This window comes from Anomaloglossus baeobatrachus, chromosome 6, assembly GCF_048569485.1.
Source record: "Anomaloglossus baeobatrachus isolate aAnoBae1 chromosome 6, aAnoBae1.hap1, whole genome shotgun sequence".
Taxonomy (NCBI): domain Eukaryota; kingdom Metazoa; phylum Chordata; class Amphibia; order Anura; family Aromobatidae; genus Anomaloglossus; species Anomaloglossus baeobatrachus.
The window spans coordinates 128,231,714-128,249,372 of NC_134358.1; the positions used below are offsets into that span (position 1 = coordinate 128,231,714).

Here is a 17,659-nt window from a genome sequence, read left to right on the forward strand (position 1 = left end):
TCTGTGATAAGGCACGCAGAGATTATATCACTCTGCCGTGCCGATCACATGACCAGCAGCAAGAACCAGGAAGTGGAGGAAGGAGGACTCGGAGCTCAACTGCGAGGAGGAAGACACGGGGATTACAGCGCTGAGAAGGTAAGGAAAGGGTTTTATTTTATTATGGGCAGCAGCATGGGGGGCATATCTAACACAGGGGAGATGTGCCATCTATAGTGGCCATGGGCAGCAGTATGGGGGCCATATCTAAAACAGGGGAGGTGTGCCATCTATAGGGGCCATGGGCAGCAGTATGGGGGCCATATCTAACACAGGGGAGGTGTGCCATCTATAGGGGCCATGGGCAGCACAGGGGGACTTGTCCCAGCACAAGGGGGCTATATTCAATATAAGGGGGCCATATCCAGATTAAGGGGGGCTAATTTTAGGATGGGGGCTATGCGGGACATATACCCTATATGATTTGTTAGACGGACACTGGCATTATAAGATGGACCCTATTTAACATTAAAAAAAAAAAAAATATTTTCCTTCACCAAATTTGGGGGTGCGTCTTATAATCAGGTGCGTCTTCTAAAGCGAAAAATACGGTATTTTGTTAGGAATTTTTTTTTTTTACGTTTGTGGGTGCAGTGTGGTAAAAAAAAAAAAAATTCATGGGGTATGAATATTTTTTCAAAGCACTGTACATTTCCTGCCCTTGAACAAACCGCCCCGCCATGCATTTCTGTGATCATGGATATAAGACACACACTTTTGTGGCCGGCATCCATGATTGTAGATATACATGGCGGGACTGTTTATTCAAGGGCAGGAAATGCGACTTGCAGACACGTCTTAGTAAAGGCTTTTCCACAAAACCTGAAACTGTAAAATTCTCAGAAAGCATTCCAATAGGTGGCGCTGTGCTAGAGTTTGTCTCCTTTACTGGAGAGACAATCAGAAAGCATTGTAAATTCTAACACTAATCTGACGTATATTTTAATCCTAATGAAAACAGTGTTTCAGAGCCGATTTGGATTAGGTACTTCAGACTGTGCCTCCATCTGGAAATTATATACTTCCCAACACCAGCCACAGCTTGAGAAGCCGCTTCAGATGTGCCGAGGAGTCGGAGAAGAGTTTAGAAATCTGACACAAACAGAGACTCTGTACATCCTAATGCCTCACCGGCAACTACTAGTCACACCTAAGCAGATGGGCACAGCCCATTTACCACTACAATATATTGTGTGAAGAGCACCGCACATTACAGCCTCAGCAATAACGGGTGGTATTAGGTTACAATTAAAGTGGCTATCACGGCAAGTGTTACTGTATATAAAATGCTATAAAATAACCTAATATATTCAACCTTCTGTGTGGGTCTGGCTCGTTTCAGTAGCTAAGCCAGCCCCCTTCTGTTTCTACATCGGATGGGGTGGTGGGTGGTGTGACACCTCTGGCCTTCCGCAAAGAAGGTCAGTAGAAATGTGCCAATACAGACGGGAAGGCTGAGGACAGGAGCATTCTCCCCCCCTCTTCTTTTTTGGAACAAACCTAGAAATGGAAGTGGCTCTAAGAGAAGAGCTGATATCGGCACATTATTGCAATTTTATATCCATATTTTTGTGCAGTTGAACAACCCCTCAGCACACTAAACCACATACATTTCTAAGTACTCTTTGTCCTGGCTTTTTAGTGCAAAACAAAAAAAATACCATATTTTCTGGATTGTAAGATGCCCTTTAAATTTTCCCCCAAAACCAAGGTTAAAATGGGGGTGCGTCTTACAATGCGGAGATGGATACCGCGCCTGTCATCCCATGCTGAATTCCACTCCACTAATGTGCTACTGAGGAAGGTCCATGTAGGACCAAAAACATTCTCTTTTGCACATTGATTTTGCACATTGAATAAAAATACACGTTGCAGTCATTTTTGGGAGTGCATTTTTTTTATTTTTTGTAACGTATTTTTGGAACCTGAAGTGCACCCAGACGCCCACTAAAATCTGCACATAGGAAGTGCCATTTATTCCTTTTTACAATGTGGATATGGCTTACCGGGGCGGCGGTGGTGGAGCGGGGTCATAGGAGGCAGGGTCGGCGATACTGAGGGTGTCATTGCAGTGTAGTGGCGGCGGCCGGCGCATGATCTGACTGCGGGCTTTATTGATGCAATGAGCTTCAAGAAAATGGCTGTGGAGGCAGCGTGTGCACAGATTGATGCGATGGACTTCAAGAAAGTGGCCGCGGGGCCTTTCTGCGCATGCACCGCCTTTGCGGCCATTTTCTTGAAGTCTATTGCAACCACCGCGGAAAATTCAATGGAGCCCGCAATCAGATCAGACGCCCACCGCCGCAGCGACACCCCGGCCTGTGACCCTCCTGAGTCACTTCACTGCAGGGACACCTCTGCAGCACATCGACAGATCCTGAGACGCAACACCCCCTCCTCTAAGCCCGCAGAATCGGTGACCTTGCCTCCTGTGACATTACTGAGCTGCTCCACCACCGCCGCACCCCCTGGTAAGCATTAAGACGCTCTAGGATTATAAAACAGACATTAAAAAATATTTTTTCCCATTTTCCTCCTCTAAATTTTGGGTGCGTCTTATGATCCGGGGCATCTTCTAAAACGATAAATATTGTATTTCCGGTATCCTGGTCAATGGCCAAGTTGGTTGTCATCATCCCCGCAGCCTCTTCTGATTAGTAGGTGCCGCAACGTTATGTGACGCTCACATGACATTGCTGGACCTACTAATCAGAAGAGGCTCTGGGGAGGATGCAGTTCTATAGCCACGGACTACCAACATGGCAGCCACACCGGGATCCTGAGAAGCTTTTGCACTGTATTACAGATCAGAACTGAAGCCATAGTTCTGATTCCATAGAAGGGAAACAGTCAACAAGGCTGATTTATTGACACCCCCCAACAGCTTCTAAATGTAGTGAGATTAAGGTGCAGATGTAGGGAACAGAAAGCAAATCATTGTCATTGGAGCAAGCATTGGGCAGAGTAAAAATGGAGATTTCAGCTCTGACTCCTGTACAAGTGTGAATAGTACAGACGGTAAGTGGCCAGTACAGGTGAAGTCTATATATGCACGAAGTCTTCAATATGAACTGTAAAATGTCTCAGACTGGTGATCAACAAACCAAGAATAAGACGTCTACAAGAGACGTAAGCACCATAACATCTACAAAGGCAATATCACAGGACAGCGCAGAAATGCAGAAGATGAAGTCCAGAGCGGGAAGGCTTCCGGCACTCAAGTGCCGTGGACTGAACGTACACCGCATTATTACAGCACACCCACTTCCACTTTCTGATGAGCCAAGAGGCTGGCTGTGTGCAAACCAGAACTTTATTTCTGAGTTTCCTTCTCTTTCTGACAATTTAAGGTCACCACAAATACAAGGAGAAGGTTTTGCAGGACTTTTGGGATTACCAGTTGGTAAGAAAGTCAGTATGTATATAAAGTTAGTGATTCCTTCTACTAATTCAGTACAATGCTACACATTAAAATACAGCCAGGATTTGTTCTTACCTCGCCTTCTTGCTGGTTTTTGCTTTTGGTGTAGTTGACTTCACCTTTTTCTCTTTTGGCTCTTTGGGAGTTTTGGGTTGTTTAGGAGCCTTGGGTTCCTTTGGCTCCTTCTTTGCTTTAGGTTCCTTTGGCTCCTTGGGTTCTTTTTTAACCTTGGGCTTTTTCTTTTTCTTCCCATCTGGTGCTCCCTCCATAAAAAACTCTGGGTTTTCTCCTGGGAAACCTTCCGGACCAAAAACTTTGCTACCATCCACAGTAATGTGGTTGTTTTTTTTCTTCCTTTTCTTCTGCGGAGGCTGAGACTGCATTGATGGCAAAAAGTCTTCTGTGGTCAATAAAGGAGCATTGGGGCCACCAAGTCGAGTCATATCCGGCACAGAGTTATCAAGAAAAGGTTCCGATGGGGAATGCTGAAACAAAAAGCAAACTATTTGGTATGGTAGTAGTCACAGTAGGACATTACATTACAGTCCACTTCATGAAGAATACAAAAATTGAAAATTTAGCAACAGGTATCAGTACATGTGATAAGAATTTTTTTTGTTTGATTAATAGGGATGATCGAATACCTCAAATATTCGCGAATATCCGACGAATAGGTCGCCGCTATACGAATATTCGATGCACAATGTAAGTCTATGGGAAGCCCGAATAGTTCCGAATAGTTGTTATTCGGGTTTCCCATAGACTTACATTGCGCATTGAATATTTGTGAATAGACGAATAGCGGCGACCTATTCGGCAAATATTTGCTGAGCCGAATATTTGAGGTATTCGATCATCCCTAATTATTAAGCAACAACCTGGAGCAAAATTTGTTTTGCCATCATCCAATGAAAGGGTCTTAGAAAGGTCCCATAAATGAGACAAATCTGGGCAGAGCAATGATTGTTATCGGGGTGGGGAACCATCTCAGTCTACATCAGCCATGTTGGGGTTTTTTTCGGCCAATGAAAAGCCAGTGCTTACGATCAAATGAAAAAAAATAAAAAAAATATATATATAATCAGTCATGCCTGATCAGCCCTTTGAACAGAAAACATTTGTCAGTAGGCCATCAGACGAATTAACAAATATTAGTTTCGCCAAGGTAGCCAAGGCTCATTCATTCAGGTTGACATCTGCAGTTTCACCTGACTTTTACCTCATGTGTATATGGGTTGATTGGGTTTACAAGACTCACCGAATCCCTTCAATCATGTCCCATAAAACTCCTGATGTAGCCAGACACAAACGGATTATGTCTGTGAAATGTATGAAAAGAGCAGATACTACACAGACTGGCAACTCCACATCCACTAATCGATGTTTATGTAAAATCTGAAACACAAACCAGTGATAAGTGGGGGGCTGAAGTTTAGCAACGTTTCGTAGACCAGCAACGTCTCACATCTTCTAGGGAAAGCTGTTTCTGTAAACATTTAACAAAGAACAGATGGTCTCTCCTAATCATTTTCAGAGAAAAAGCCCAACTAGATCGCTCCTTTAATGCTCACAAAAAAACACCAAGAAGAAGTCTAGAAAACTGGTCAAGGCTCCATCAGCGTCACCTACGTCATGAGCACCAAAATATTTAAAAGAAAAAAAAAAAAAGTGGGGCTTTCCATGAGGGTACTCCGGGACCTAATAAACTATGCTACAATAAAGAGATAGATAACCTTGGTTACTTGGCATAAGACTTGCCAGGAATTTCGAGAACCACTACAATTTGAGAGCGGAGGAGTCGTTGACATCAGTTCCTAAACAAAGCTTTGCTATGGACACGATATACGAGTGAAGGACTGTCTACCCTAACCATTGTGTTTGGATTTTTTATTAATAGTCTCCCAAAACTGAAATTCTCATATTTCCTTCCTCTAGTAACCTTTCTAAACCCAAAATTGACACTTTGGCATGTGATGTCAACCATTACTCCCCAGTAGCACGCCCGCTGTTTTGGGGTTATACTTGCCTCAGATCTCTTCCCGCCCTAAATCTGATCACAACCTCACTCATGTCACCTACACCTCTCAAACACCTCTCTATAGAATTCAACCATTTCTTAATTTTGACTTTACAAAAATGTACAGTTGCTCTGATACAGACTCGGCTGGACTATTGCAACCCTCTACTTATCGGTGCCCCTCTTAATAAACTCTCCCCTCTCCAATCCATCCAAAATGCAGCAATCATCCAGGATCATATTCTTCTCCAACTGCTACACCGATGCCTCCATCCTGTTCCAGTCATTGCACTGGTTGTCCATCTGCTACAGAGTCCAATATAAACTTATCACTCTCCCCCACAAAGCCCTTTACAATTCGGCACCGCCCTACATCTCCTCCCTCAGCTCTCTATTACCAATGTTTTCCATTCACTTACGGTAATAACCTAAAACTGACATCCTCTATAATTTTACCATCCCACTCCCATATCTAAGGCTTCTCGTGAGCTGCACCAATTCTTTGGAATGCACTACCCAGGACAATTAGAATAATTTCCAATACTCACAGTTTTAAGAGTGGCCTAAACGCATTTGTTTAGACTGGCCTATCACTTCACATCACTTAACTATTCCTGTTTTGTCCCTACAACATTTTCTTCCAAATCTCACCCCTTGTATCATCTGTTTCCACCCTTCATGCTCTTTATATCTCTTTGTACCTGTGCTTATACACATACTGACTGGTGACCGGATCATGTAGCGTTATTTGAATCCCCTATGTATTACCATTTACTTTTCGTGTCCCCCTATTACCTCAGATTGTAAGCACTGTGGAGCGAGGGGCACCCAAGATAGGAACCTAGCAGAACAGACTTATCTTAACTCTATGCTTGTGGAAATATAGTGAAAACCTTGCTTGGGGTCCAATGGACCCCAAGTGACTAATTAAAGGTTAAACAGTTCTGGTTGCGATTTCTTTTCCACAACCATAGCTCGGATGCGGGCAAGGTGCAGTGCCCTCATTTACACAGGCCCTGGTTCAATGTGGAAAGGCCAAATCTCGCATAATTACTGTAAATCTATGGAAGACGTGCAGCGTTTAGCAAGCTATGAGAGCTGCCATTTCACATAAAGTTGATATTTTTTTTTTCTAAGAAGGAAACTCGCTCTCCACTTCACCGCACACATGAGAACGTCTGCAGGGGTGGGGGCTGGGCGCGAGACCATCGGGTACAGGTATGGAGCAATTGTGCAATTCAGCATCAACAAGTGCCAACTTTATAAATTAGTTTTACTTTGGTTACAAAATATTTCCATATCTGGATAGAAAATAGCCATGGCTCCGTGAATGGAGTAGGTACATTCTAAATTCTACAGTATTTTTTTCAGTCCGTTCCATAGAAGAGATACATTTTTCTTTAAAATGATGATCTAACCCCCATTTCTTGCAGAAGAGCCTTTATTTGCCCCTGCAGTGAATGCCATAAGCCAAGGATGACCGCAGGCTACAAAGAGCGGACAGCCTGGAGGGGTCTCTTGGTGGCATAAATCGATGTGAGGATAGGTTGTCTATAAAATGTAGCTGTCTTCTAAAGATAACCCGCCAGCTCTCCTGATATAGTGATATAGTGATATAGTTGTGTCATAACCCCAATTTTTTTTGTTTTTTCACTTCAGTTCTTTCTACCTCATCACCTAACAGCCATAATATTTTAGGCTGGTTTGTGTAAACTGACCCCCAAGATGCCGACTGTGCAAGACAGATGGCATCTCCCAGGTATGATGAGGGCTCAGGACCTACAGTTGTGCTCAAAAGTTTCCTTCCCCCGGCAATTTTTTTGCTTTATTTTTTACAGAGAATATGAATAACAACTCAGAAAATATTTGTTTCCACTCATGGTTAGAGGTTGGGTGAAGCCATTTATTGTCAAACTACTGTGTTTTCTCTTTTTAAATTTTATCAGCAAATACTGGAGGCAAATTTGCACTCATCAGCCCGGAAGCTGCGCATAGGACGTAGTTGGATGTTCCAACATGACAACGATCCAAAACACAAGGCCAAGTCAACCGGTCATTGGCTACAGCAGAACAAAGTGAAGGTTCTGGAGTGGCCATCTCAGTTTCCTGACCTAAATATCATTGAGCCACTCTGGGGAGAAGTCAAGTGTGCGGTTCAAGCAAGAAAGCCCAGGAATTTACAGGAAACTGGAGGCTTTTTGCCAAGAAGAATGTGCAGCTTTACCAACTGAGAAAATAAAGAGCCTCATCCACAACTACCACAAAAGACTTCAAGCTGTCATTGATGATAGAGGAGGTAATACACGGCACTGGGGTATGTGAACTTTTGATTAGGGTCATTTGGATGTTTTTGGTCATTATAATTTTAAAAAGAGAAAAACACAGTACTTAGTAGTAAATGGCTTCACCCAACCACTAACCATGAGTGGGGAAAAAAGATTTTGTGTTAGTCATATTCTCTGAAAAAAGACCAAAAAAGCAAACAAAATGTGGCGGGGTATGTAAACTTTTGAGCACAACTGAATGTCCACTACACATAAAATACATCAGTACGTGACGTGCTGTATTATTTTGTCACATGTATGTAAGGGGAAAATACTTGCATTCCCCATAAAACATATCTAGGGCATCTATTTCTATAACATTGTTGGGTTGTTCCTCCGTTATGCCTCTCAATATTTATCAATGCATTCCCAGCTTGGTATTTCCATTATTTTGGAAAGAGAGGTGTCTACATTGACAGCACTTCGTGGACAATGCTGGAATATGGAGGACACTCACCCAAAATGGGTAACACTCTTATTTGATACATTTGCAAAAGAAAAATAACCACACACAACAAAATTTGGAACTATATAAAAAAATTAATGTTCTGGAATTATTCTACAAATAAAGGATTTATTGATCAGACAAATCTGCGGGGTGAGATCCCCTATAACCAGCGAGACGTCTCCAGAAATTTTGAGAACGTCTAATACCTGTAACTAGACCCCAGGGTCGGCCTCCAGCCCAGTGTTATGGATCTATGTCGCAGGGATGATCATTTGGTTCCCAGAGCTCATACCTTGCCCCGAAGTGGACCAGGATAGACAGAAGCACAGGTTTCTCCCTAATCAATTCATACACAATTAGTGAGAAATAATTGTGGCACTACATGTCAGGACTTGAGCTACTTTGTGTCACCCACCTGTGGGGACACCATATGCCGCCCTGCAGGCAGCGCACGCGTGACCTTGCCGTCTGCAGGAGATAAAAAAGGCAAAGAATGCATTTTATCGGCCATTTATATTTACAAACTGTAAAATATTAAAGGACAACTGCAGTCATCGGGATTTTGGTTGCGTCAGTGAAAGTGAAGGATTCCATATACGTCTCTCTTCAGAATGGTAATGTGTTTTTACTCCGTGTGAATATAACCTAAAAAATAAAAAACTGATCCTTTTTTCACCAAAATCTGCAGCAGAAAGCTGAAGTAAAGCATTGAGTTTCTGCCACAGATTTGTAGTTTGAAAACCTTGGGAGAGGACACCGCCGATGTTGGAGGGGTCTGCCCGTACAAACCCCAAAACTGCTGACAATGCAAAAAAGTAAAAGAGAATGTATACAGAAGCAATCACCGTACAATACTGAGGTTTATTAATATTACAACAGGCGAAAGAGCAGTAGATAAAAACCATTTAAAATGCCTGGATGTGATGCTTATTATGCTGGCACAACCAATGCTGGAGCCGCGGTTACTATTGCACATGCGTTAAGAAGCCAAAATACAGGCATGTGCACTGTTAGAACTAAAATGATGCATAGCGGGAGCAATAAACACAATGCGGTCATTAAAACATACACGTGCCAAATATTGATGTAAACTGATGTTATGCCATACATTATTTACGCCATGGCACCAATATCTAATATGAAAGAGAGCGGGAGAGAGAGAGCGAGAGAGAGCGCGAGAGCAAGAGAGAGTGAGAAAGAGAGAGCGAGAGAGAGAGAGAGAGAGAGAGAGAGAGAGAGAGAGCGAGAAAGAGAAAGCGAGAAAGAGAGAGCGAGAAAGAGAGAGCGAGAAAGAGAGAGCGAGAAAGAGAGAGCGAGAAAGAGAGAGAGCGAGAAAGAGAGAGAGCGAGAAAGAGAGAGAGCGAGAAAGAGAGAGAGCGAGAAAGAGAGAGCGAGAAAGAGAGAGAGCGAGAAAGAGAGAGAGCGAGAAAGAGAGAGAAAGAGCGAGAGCGAGAAAGAGAGAAAGAGCGAGAGAGAGCGAGAGAGAGCGAGAGAGAAAGCGAGAGCGAGAGCGAGAGCGAGCTCTAAAGGAATCCGTCGCATTTACAATCACAAAAATTTGCACAGACACCCCATATGACCCGGGGAACGTCATAGACTAGGTTTTGACAGAAAAATTTAACCCCACGCTTTCCAGTTATTCTTCAAAAAACATGCCTCCATTAAAGTAAATGATGGAACCTGGAACTACAGTTTATTAATAGCAGCTGTGATTGGTTGCTATAGGAACAAAAGACATTGTTAGTATAAGAAGCTTATGTGTGAGGTAATATGACATCAGTGGGGACAGACGGGGGAAGGGGGAAAGAGACAGACCGGGGGAAAGAGACAGACCGGGGGAAAGAGACAGACCGGGGGAAAGAGACAGACCGGGGGAAAGAGACAGACCGGGGGAAAGAGACAGACCGGGGGAAAGAGACAGACCGGGGGAAAGAGACAGACCGGGGGAAAGAGACAGACCGGGGGAAAGAGACAGACCGGGGGAAAGAGACAGACCGGGGGAAAGAGACAGACCGGGGGAAAGAGACAGACCGGGGGAAAGAAACGGAGAGACAGACAAAGACAGACAGACACGGCGATAGAGGGACAGACCGACACAGAAATAGAGACAGATAGAAACAGACACAGACAGACAAGGAAAGAGACAGACAGAGAGAGAAAGACAGAGACAGACAGACAGACAGCGACACACAGACAGACTGGGAGAGAGACAGAAAGACAGTTACTATCCCGGGCAACGCCGGGTACTACAGCTAGTAGACTTAAAAAAAAAAAAAAACACAAGAAAGCTGCGATATTCGAATATTGATATCAAAGTATCATAACGTAGTTACATTAAGATGCAATGAAAAAAAAAAAAAAAAAAAGGAAGAGGAACTGTATCTTTAATAATATATCATAAGACAATTCGATACGTGTGAATGAACAATTCCACAATAACCACAAACGGACAAATCATTTAAACAAAAACACTTGCACACTAACACAAAATGTAGTGCACATGTCCTAATGAACAAGATATAGCTATGTCCACCGCCATTCACTTGAGAACGGCGGCAGCTATAGGCATATTAGTGGTGTCTAGGTATAGTAAAGTAGCCATGCACTATGCAATGAAACCACCTATAGCGCTACCTGGTGGAAAACAACGGAGTTAGCATTTTTATCTCAAAAACGGAACAAGATAAGAGAAAAGAAAAAAGTGATTGAAAAATATTAGGGCATCATCAATTCAATATGAATTGACACCTTGCATACAGAAATGCTATGATTAGAACATGTAAAACTCACAAGGCTGCGGACGTGAAGCGATACCTCATGGAGACCTTCCTACAAGTCATTGGGTATGGCGGCTGCATGGAGTGGCCTCCACGCTCACCTGAACTGACCCCTTTAGACTTCTTTCTGTGAGGTCACATCAAACAGAAGTTGTATGTGACCCCTCCACCAACATTGCAGGACCTACGACGACGTATCACAGATGCTTGTGCAAACGTGTCACCTACCATATTGCACAACATGCAGCAAGATACAGTATGCTGTCCAGAGTCCAGATGTGCATTGCAGCTGACAGTGGCCACTCTGAGCATCAAAGTTAAATGAGTGCCATATGCATGACCAGCATTCAATGTTTTGGGGAGGGGGGGGGTCATGGGTTTCATATCATAACATTTCTGTATGCAAGGTGTCGATTCGTATTGAATTGAATTGACGATGCCCTACAATTTTTTAATTCACTTTTTTTCCCTCTATCTCGTTCCGTTTTTGAGATAAAATTGCTAACTCCGTTGTTTTCCACCAGGTGGCGCTATAGGTGGTATCATTGCGTAGCACATGGCTACTTTACTATACCTAGACACCACCTCTATGCCTATAGCTGCCGCCGTTCTCAAGTTAATAGCGGTGGCCAGGATATGGGTGGACATATATATATATATATATATATATATACACACATATACACATATACATACATATAGACACACATATATATATATATACACACATATACATACATATAGACACACACACATATACATATATATATATATATATATATATATATATATATATATATATATATATATATATATATATATATATACATACATATACATACATATATATACATACATACATATATATATATATATACACACACACACACATACATATATACACATATCTATATACATATATATACACATATATACATATTGTAGAACGTGGTAGAAGACAGTGGTAATTTAGTCGTGATATCAACACATCAGGAACGTATTAATAATCTGTCTTTATTCTGTCATGCACATATATATATATATTTTTTTTTATTATCTTATATACACAAACATACATACATACACATATGCATTCGTAGTAGTGTCCTGACATCAGACCTTTTATCTACTCATTGTATTACAAATAACTTTCTAATGTATGCAGTATTGAAGATAAGAGAATGGGGCACTGTGATTGACCCCCCCCCCTCCCCAAAAAAAATCTACCACAAAAAGAGTGCACTCTACTACTCCCACAGACAATGAGTGGAGCGAGTACATATGCACCTCTGCTCTTTTCATGGCAGGTCTGTAGAGCTCCATTATCGGGGCTCCAAAACCAAAATATTGGGGTTACTGGGAGTCCCAGCAGTCAGACCTCCCATAACTAGCCATGGATAGGGGATACCTCGACTGTGGGAATAACTCTTAAATATCCTACAGAGAAAATCTGTGAGGAAAAAAAAAAAAAATGCAAACATCCAATTATCTTTCCAGGAAAGAGCAGTAAATCAGAATATCCCAAAACACAAAACTCTCAAATGACAAAAATGCTGCATATTTCCAGATGGTTAAAATGGTGCCTAGTGCATTGGCATCAAGGGCGTTAAGAGTTTATTCTTCCTGGAAAAAAACCCACAAACCGCTCAATAGCCTATACCAACATAATATAAAAACCCTACAGCAAAGCTTAGCGTATACCAACAGCAAATCAATGCTACAAAGTAGGACAGTGACCGCCGCCTGTAGCGCAACTTTTCACAATGCAAGTGACACATGCTTTTGATTTACAGCAAACTGGGTCTATTATGTAAAGATAGCAGGATGAGGATTTAATCCAATGAAAAGGTACAAAGGTAAAACTAGGGGAAGGCCGCGTGCTTTCAATCCGGATTATTCTTAACCAACCCTACTTAACCCTTCCCTGCAGACATCATTTACCTATAGGGCGCGTTCATAAGGAAAGCCTCGGCACTACGAGGCTGAAGGACGCGTTACTGAAGGTTTCCCTACATCAGGCTTCTTGCCACTGGCCAGATCTTCCCTGTGAGCGTACAGTGGGTTATTCGAAACACAACCACTTATGCTGAAGTATTCCTGAAAGTAGATCATTAATATTTTAGTCTGCGAGCCAGCTCATGGGGAGAGGGGAGATGGCCATCGGAGTACAGCCGAAATATCCACTATCTAAAAATAAGGTCAGACAGAGCCGGCGATTCTGTGCCATCTGCTTACCCCGGCCTCGGAGACAAAAAGAGTAAGGGCAAATGTAGGGATATATGTGACCACTCCACGATAAACGGGCGGTCCGCAGGGCGAGAGAGGACCACACTAAAAAGGGGGATACTTATTGGACAACATCTGTAAATGAAGGTTTCTAAATTACAAGAAATCTGTCGTTATGCCTGAATTGTCATTAACAAAATTTGTTTAAGTATTTTTCAGGAAAAAGTAGATTTGGAGAAATGACAAAATATTATCCTGGGAAACACATTAGCCGAAACATTACAGGGACTGTCGGCACAGAATGACTGTTTACACCAAGTGCAGGCGCTCGGTGGTGCATCATGGCAGGTCAAACATTTCCACGCACCCCCCCCCCCCTCCTGCTGTCCCGCTATTACTGCCCCCCTTTTCCTTGATTGAAGGCTCAGGCTTCATAGAGCCAGAGAAGTGCAGAGACAGAGGGAAATACACTTATCTCTGCCTGACGTCACTCGCTTCATCCACATCGCCAGGCAAAATCTCACACCTGCGCAGAGAACTTGCCATTTTGCGCAGGTACACCTATGTTTTCAGCTCCGCCTGCAGCACAGCAGAGTGAAGTTCACCTACACGAGCCAGGAGTATGGAGATTTTTCTCGCCTACATGGATAGCCGCCATCAATCAGCACAAAAGGACGTCCATCGGACCAGATAATTTACATACTGGGCAGGAGATTTTTACAAAGGGTATTTTTGGGGTCTACAGGGGGGTCAGGAGGTACAGTGTACCTTTATAGAATATAGCACAGGTGCTGCTTAAGGTGCTAGTTTTAGTTTAGAAGGCCAAAATCTGGTGATAGGTTCCTTTAAACTTGATGTGTGCAAGCAGGAAAAAAAATAAAAGGAGATCAATGGCCTAAATTGTGACGCCAAGACAAGTGGGTCAGAACATTTCCAAATCGGCAGGTCTTGTAGAGGTCCTCCCAGTATGAGGAGCGGAGTACCTACCAAAACTGGTCCATAAGAATTTCACCTGGGGACAACGTCAATATAACACTATCCAAAAAAAGACTTCAGCAGCAAATGTCAAGGATTTTTCTAGTCTTTTATATATTTCAAGACTTTTTCTATGAAAGTGTTGGGAAATGTGCTTGAGATCATGCCCGCCGCTTGGTCTAGGTCATATGCTTACCCAGCAGGCAGCGCTGGTTTCCGGATGTGACTTTGGGTGGTATTTGGGCACAGGCAGAAGCGGTGCAGAAAAGCTGGCACGCGTCTCTGGTCATGACTATATGAATCTGTACATTGCACAATTACCAAATAGCCGGTGTAGAAATCATCATTAAGGGATCTTCAAGGAAAGGTCACCTTGAACAAGGCCCCATGCATCTCTGTAGCGAGAGGCTTGACAGAAGGTGAGAGCGCAGAACGACGGTTTATAATCAGACCTGTCGGAAGCATTTACAGAGACCGGCTCTGCATGTAAGACTGGAGCCTAAATAGATTAACATGCTATAAAGTCAGGCTGAACCATCACTCCCACAGGAGCTGGAAGGCATTATAGCCAAGGAACGCAAGCTGCACCTACATCCGGGGCCGAAAAATCAGGAGAGAAACAAGGGACAACTGCCAAGTGCAACGTGTGAGGCACCGGGACCATCATCAGCCAGGGCCAAGCGGGAGAGGATACATCAGAGAGTAGCTGGTCATCTAGTTACGGGGGGGTGGGGGGGGTGCAAAAAGGGAGGCCTAGCAGAGCCAGGTGACCTCTTTACAGGTGGATACTGCACCAACATATTGTTATACAATAAGGAGAGAAATATTCCACATATCCAGAATATACCGCTGGAGGCCTGTATACACCACTATGGAGCCACGTGCCTTCATTTATACGCCATAGGTTTCTGAAGGCTAAAATGCATGCCGTATCTTTACTTTGCAGTTCGCCCAGGACACAACTGGTTAAAATCCAAAAGACTGAGGGGCTCTGCACAATGCAGCCAGCATCTCACTAAACTGATTTGTCAGGTACAGACAAAGATCAGGCAGGGACTGAAGCCACAAGCTGACAGACCAAGGCCCAGACCACGCGCTTCACAGCCTCCTGGGTCACAATGGTGGAAACGCCTTGTAGATAACAGTCTGGGAAGGAGAGAGGAGAGCTCTGCAGCCGCTGCTCGACACGCCGGTATTGATTTCTAGCTGAAGTGTAGTTGCCCTTTAAATGTACGATATGTTATAGCAGATGGTGAGCTGATCCTGCAATGTTTGCACAGCTCTGTTTACTCTGAAAATAAAAAGATGGGAAGTTCGCTGTCTGCTGCCATTTTCTGGAAAACTACAACGAGGATATATTTTATGGCGGCTGCGAGGAGCACGTATACTGCCGGGGTTCTCTATAGACGGGGCATGATTTTAGAACAAAGTGGAAATGTCTTCCTGACTAATTTTATAGAGCTTCGACTAAAAATGTCATCACCTCTCCCCGGAATAGATGATTTCAGGGGGGTCTCGCCATCAGGGTTCAAAAAGCTATGAATGGAACGGTGCTGCGCATGCGGGACCCTCACATGACAAGAGGCGCAATCCAGAGCAATAGTCACAGGGTCTATGCGGATCCACTCCGGAAAAGAGACTTTACAACATTCAGGAACGCCTTATTTATCCTGCTGAGAAATTTATGACTAAAGTTGACAACTGGGTGTTACCAAACCACTTGTGGAAAGATAGTCCCATATAGTAAAGAAAAGCAGGCCTCCCATTGTATATCCATTCAACAATCGCTTTTCTGACACAGATATATACATTAATAAATGACAAAGCTTCTTATTCATTGCAGTGTTCTCCACAGCCTGCACAGACCATCACAGACCATACACTTCTATGGGGAATCCTGATCTGAGACTCAAGAAATGCTGTCAAGATTTTTTGCAGTCCGCTCGATCCACACTAATTATATATATATATATATATATTATGTAATATGGTCATGTGAATAGCCCCATAGACTGTAATGGAAATGTGATGGACCTGGATAGGACATGTATGTGATCTTGGACGTCTGCATGGGGCCTGTGTTACATTTTACCAAATAGATTTTCACTATTGTTGAAACCATTCATTTTTAGAAACTTTTGTCTGAGTATTGACAGAGGAGTATCTACTTTTTCTGAAGGTGGCAGCAATGGTCCTTTATAGAGAATCTGTCATCAGGTGTTTGCTCCCTGAGAGCAGCATAATGTAGGGGCATAGATCCGGATTCCAGCGATGTGTCACTAACTGAGCTGCTTTGCTGTCATTCTAAGGCTATGTGCCTACAGCAGCTCGCACATGCGGATGTATCTGCAGGTACGTTTGCAGCTTTCCTGCAGCTGATCCCCGGAATCTGCAGCTATCCATAGCTGCGGGATTTCAGCGAAATAGCTGTGGTAAACCTGCGGACATTTGTGCGAGTTACCTGCAGAAGTCCCGGCCTCTATCTCCATAGCGGAGGGCCGGGAATTACGCAGGTATTTCTGCAGCAGTAATTGACATGCAGTTACGTGCGGCTGCGGGACATCCACAGCATATTCCGCAGCCGCATGTACCGCAGCATGGACACACACTCCCCATGTCCCATATAACAACATGGGGAGTGTCTGTACTTCAGACTCCAGATAAAACCGCAGGTTTCCTGTGGCAAAATCTGCGGGTACGGAGTCCCATGGTCACATACAGTCTGCTGCAATCTAGCAGTTCTCCGAATGCTGAGCTCTGTATAACCCCACCCACTGCACTGATTGGCAGCTTTGGGTGTACACTGTAAGGCTGCCAATCAGTAATGGGGTTATACAAAAATCATGAAAATGGAGGACTACATGGCAGCAGGTTTACTAGTCTTCTAGTGAGAATATCCTTCTGCTAAAACAGTGATTTTATCATCCCAGTATGATGATAGTAGTAGTAGTTTAGCCCAGTATGCAACACCACTGGAAGCAGGATCTCTGCCCCTACATTATGCTGTGCTCAGATTGGGTGGCAAAAACCTGGTGACAGATTCCCTTTAATTAAGCAATGATACCAGAATATGGAACGTATTCTAGCATTATTTGTTGTATTTGCACCTTATCTGGACCTTAGAAAAGTTGGGTGGTAAGGCCTATGGTATTACAGTGGTGATATTATCGGTCATACAGAAATGCTCAGTAAATATTGGTGAAGCTGCTCTGCACAGCTGGGTAGGTTGTTTGGAACAGTCCTGGGATAGTTTGGGATAAACTCAAAATATGAAAGTTAAAATTACAGCTATAAAAGTGACATTACTCCAGGTAACAGCAGGGACCAACCTCAGCTACGAAGGCCTGAAGGACATGGACTCATAGAAGAGCGCTGCAGCCTTCTAGTTCGTACCTTCCTGCCCGTGACCGGGAAGAACAATGCCTCACCCCC

At 43.4% G+C, this 17,659-nt stretch overlaps 1 protein-coding gene across 1 annotated transcript in view; it reads right to left on the reverse strand.

Moving 5' to 3' along the window:
• CHD7 (chromodomain helicase DNA binding protein 7) overlaps positions 1–17,659 on the reverse strand; it is a 189,219-nt gene that overhangs the window by 116,025 nt on the left and 55,535 nt on the right. Inside the window, exon 3 of the mRNA XM_075353247.1 lies at positions 3,536–3,945. Coding sequence (XP_075209362.1) covers positions 3,536–3,945 — 410 coding nt within the window. The remainder of the gene's footprint in view (positions 1–3,535; positions 3,946–17,659) is intronic.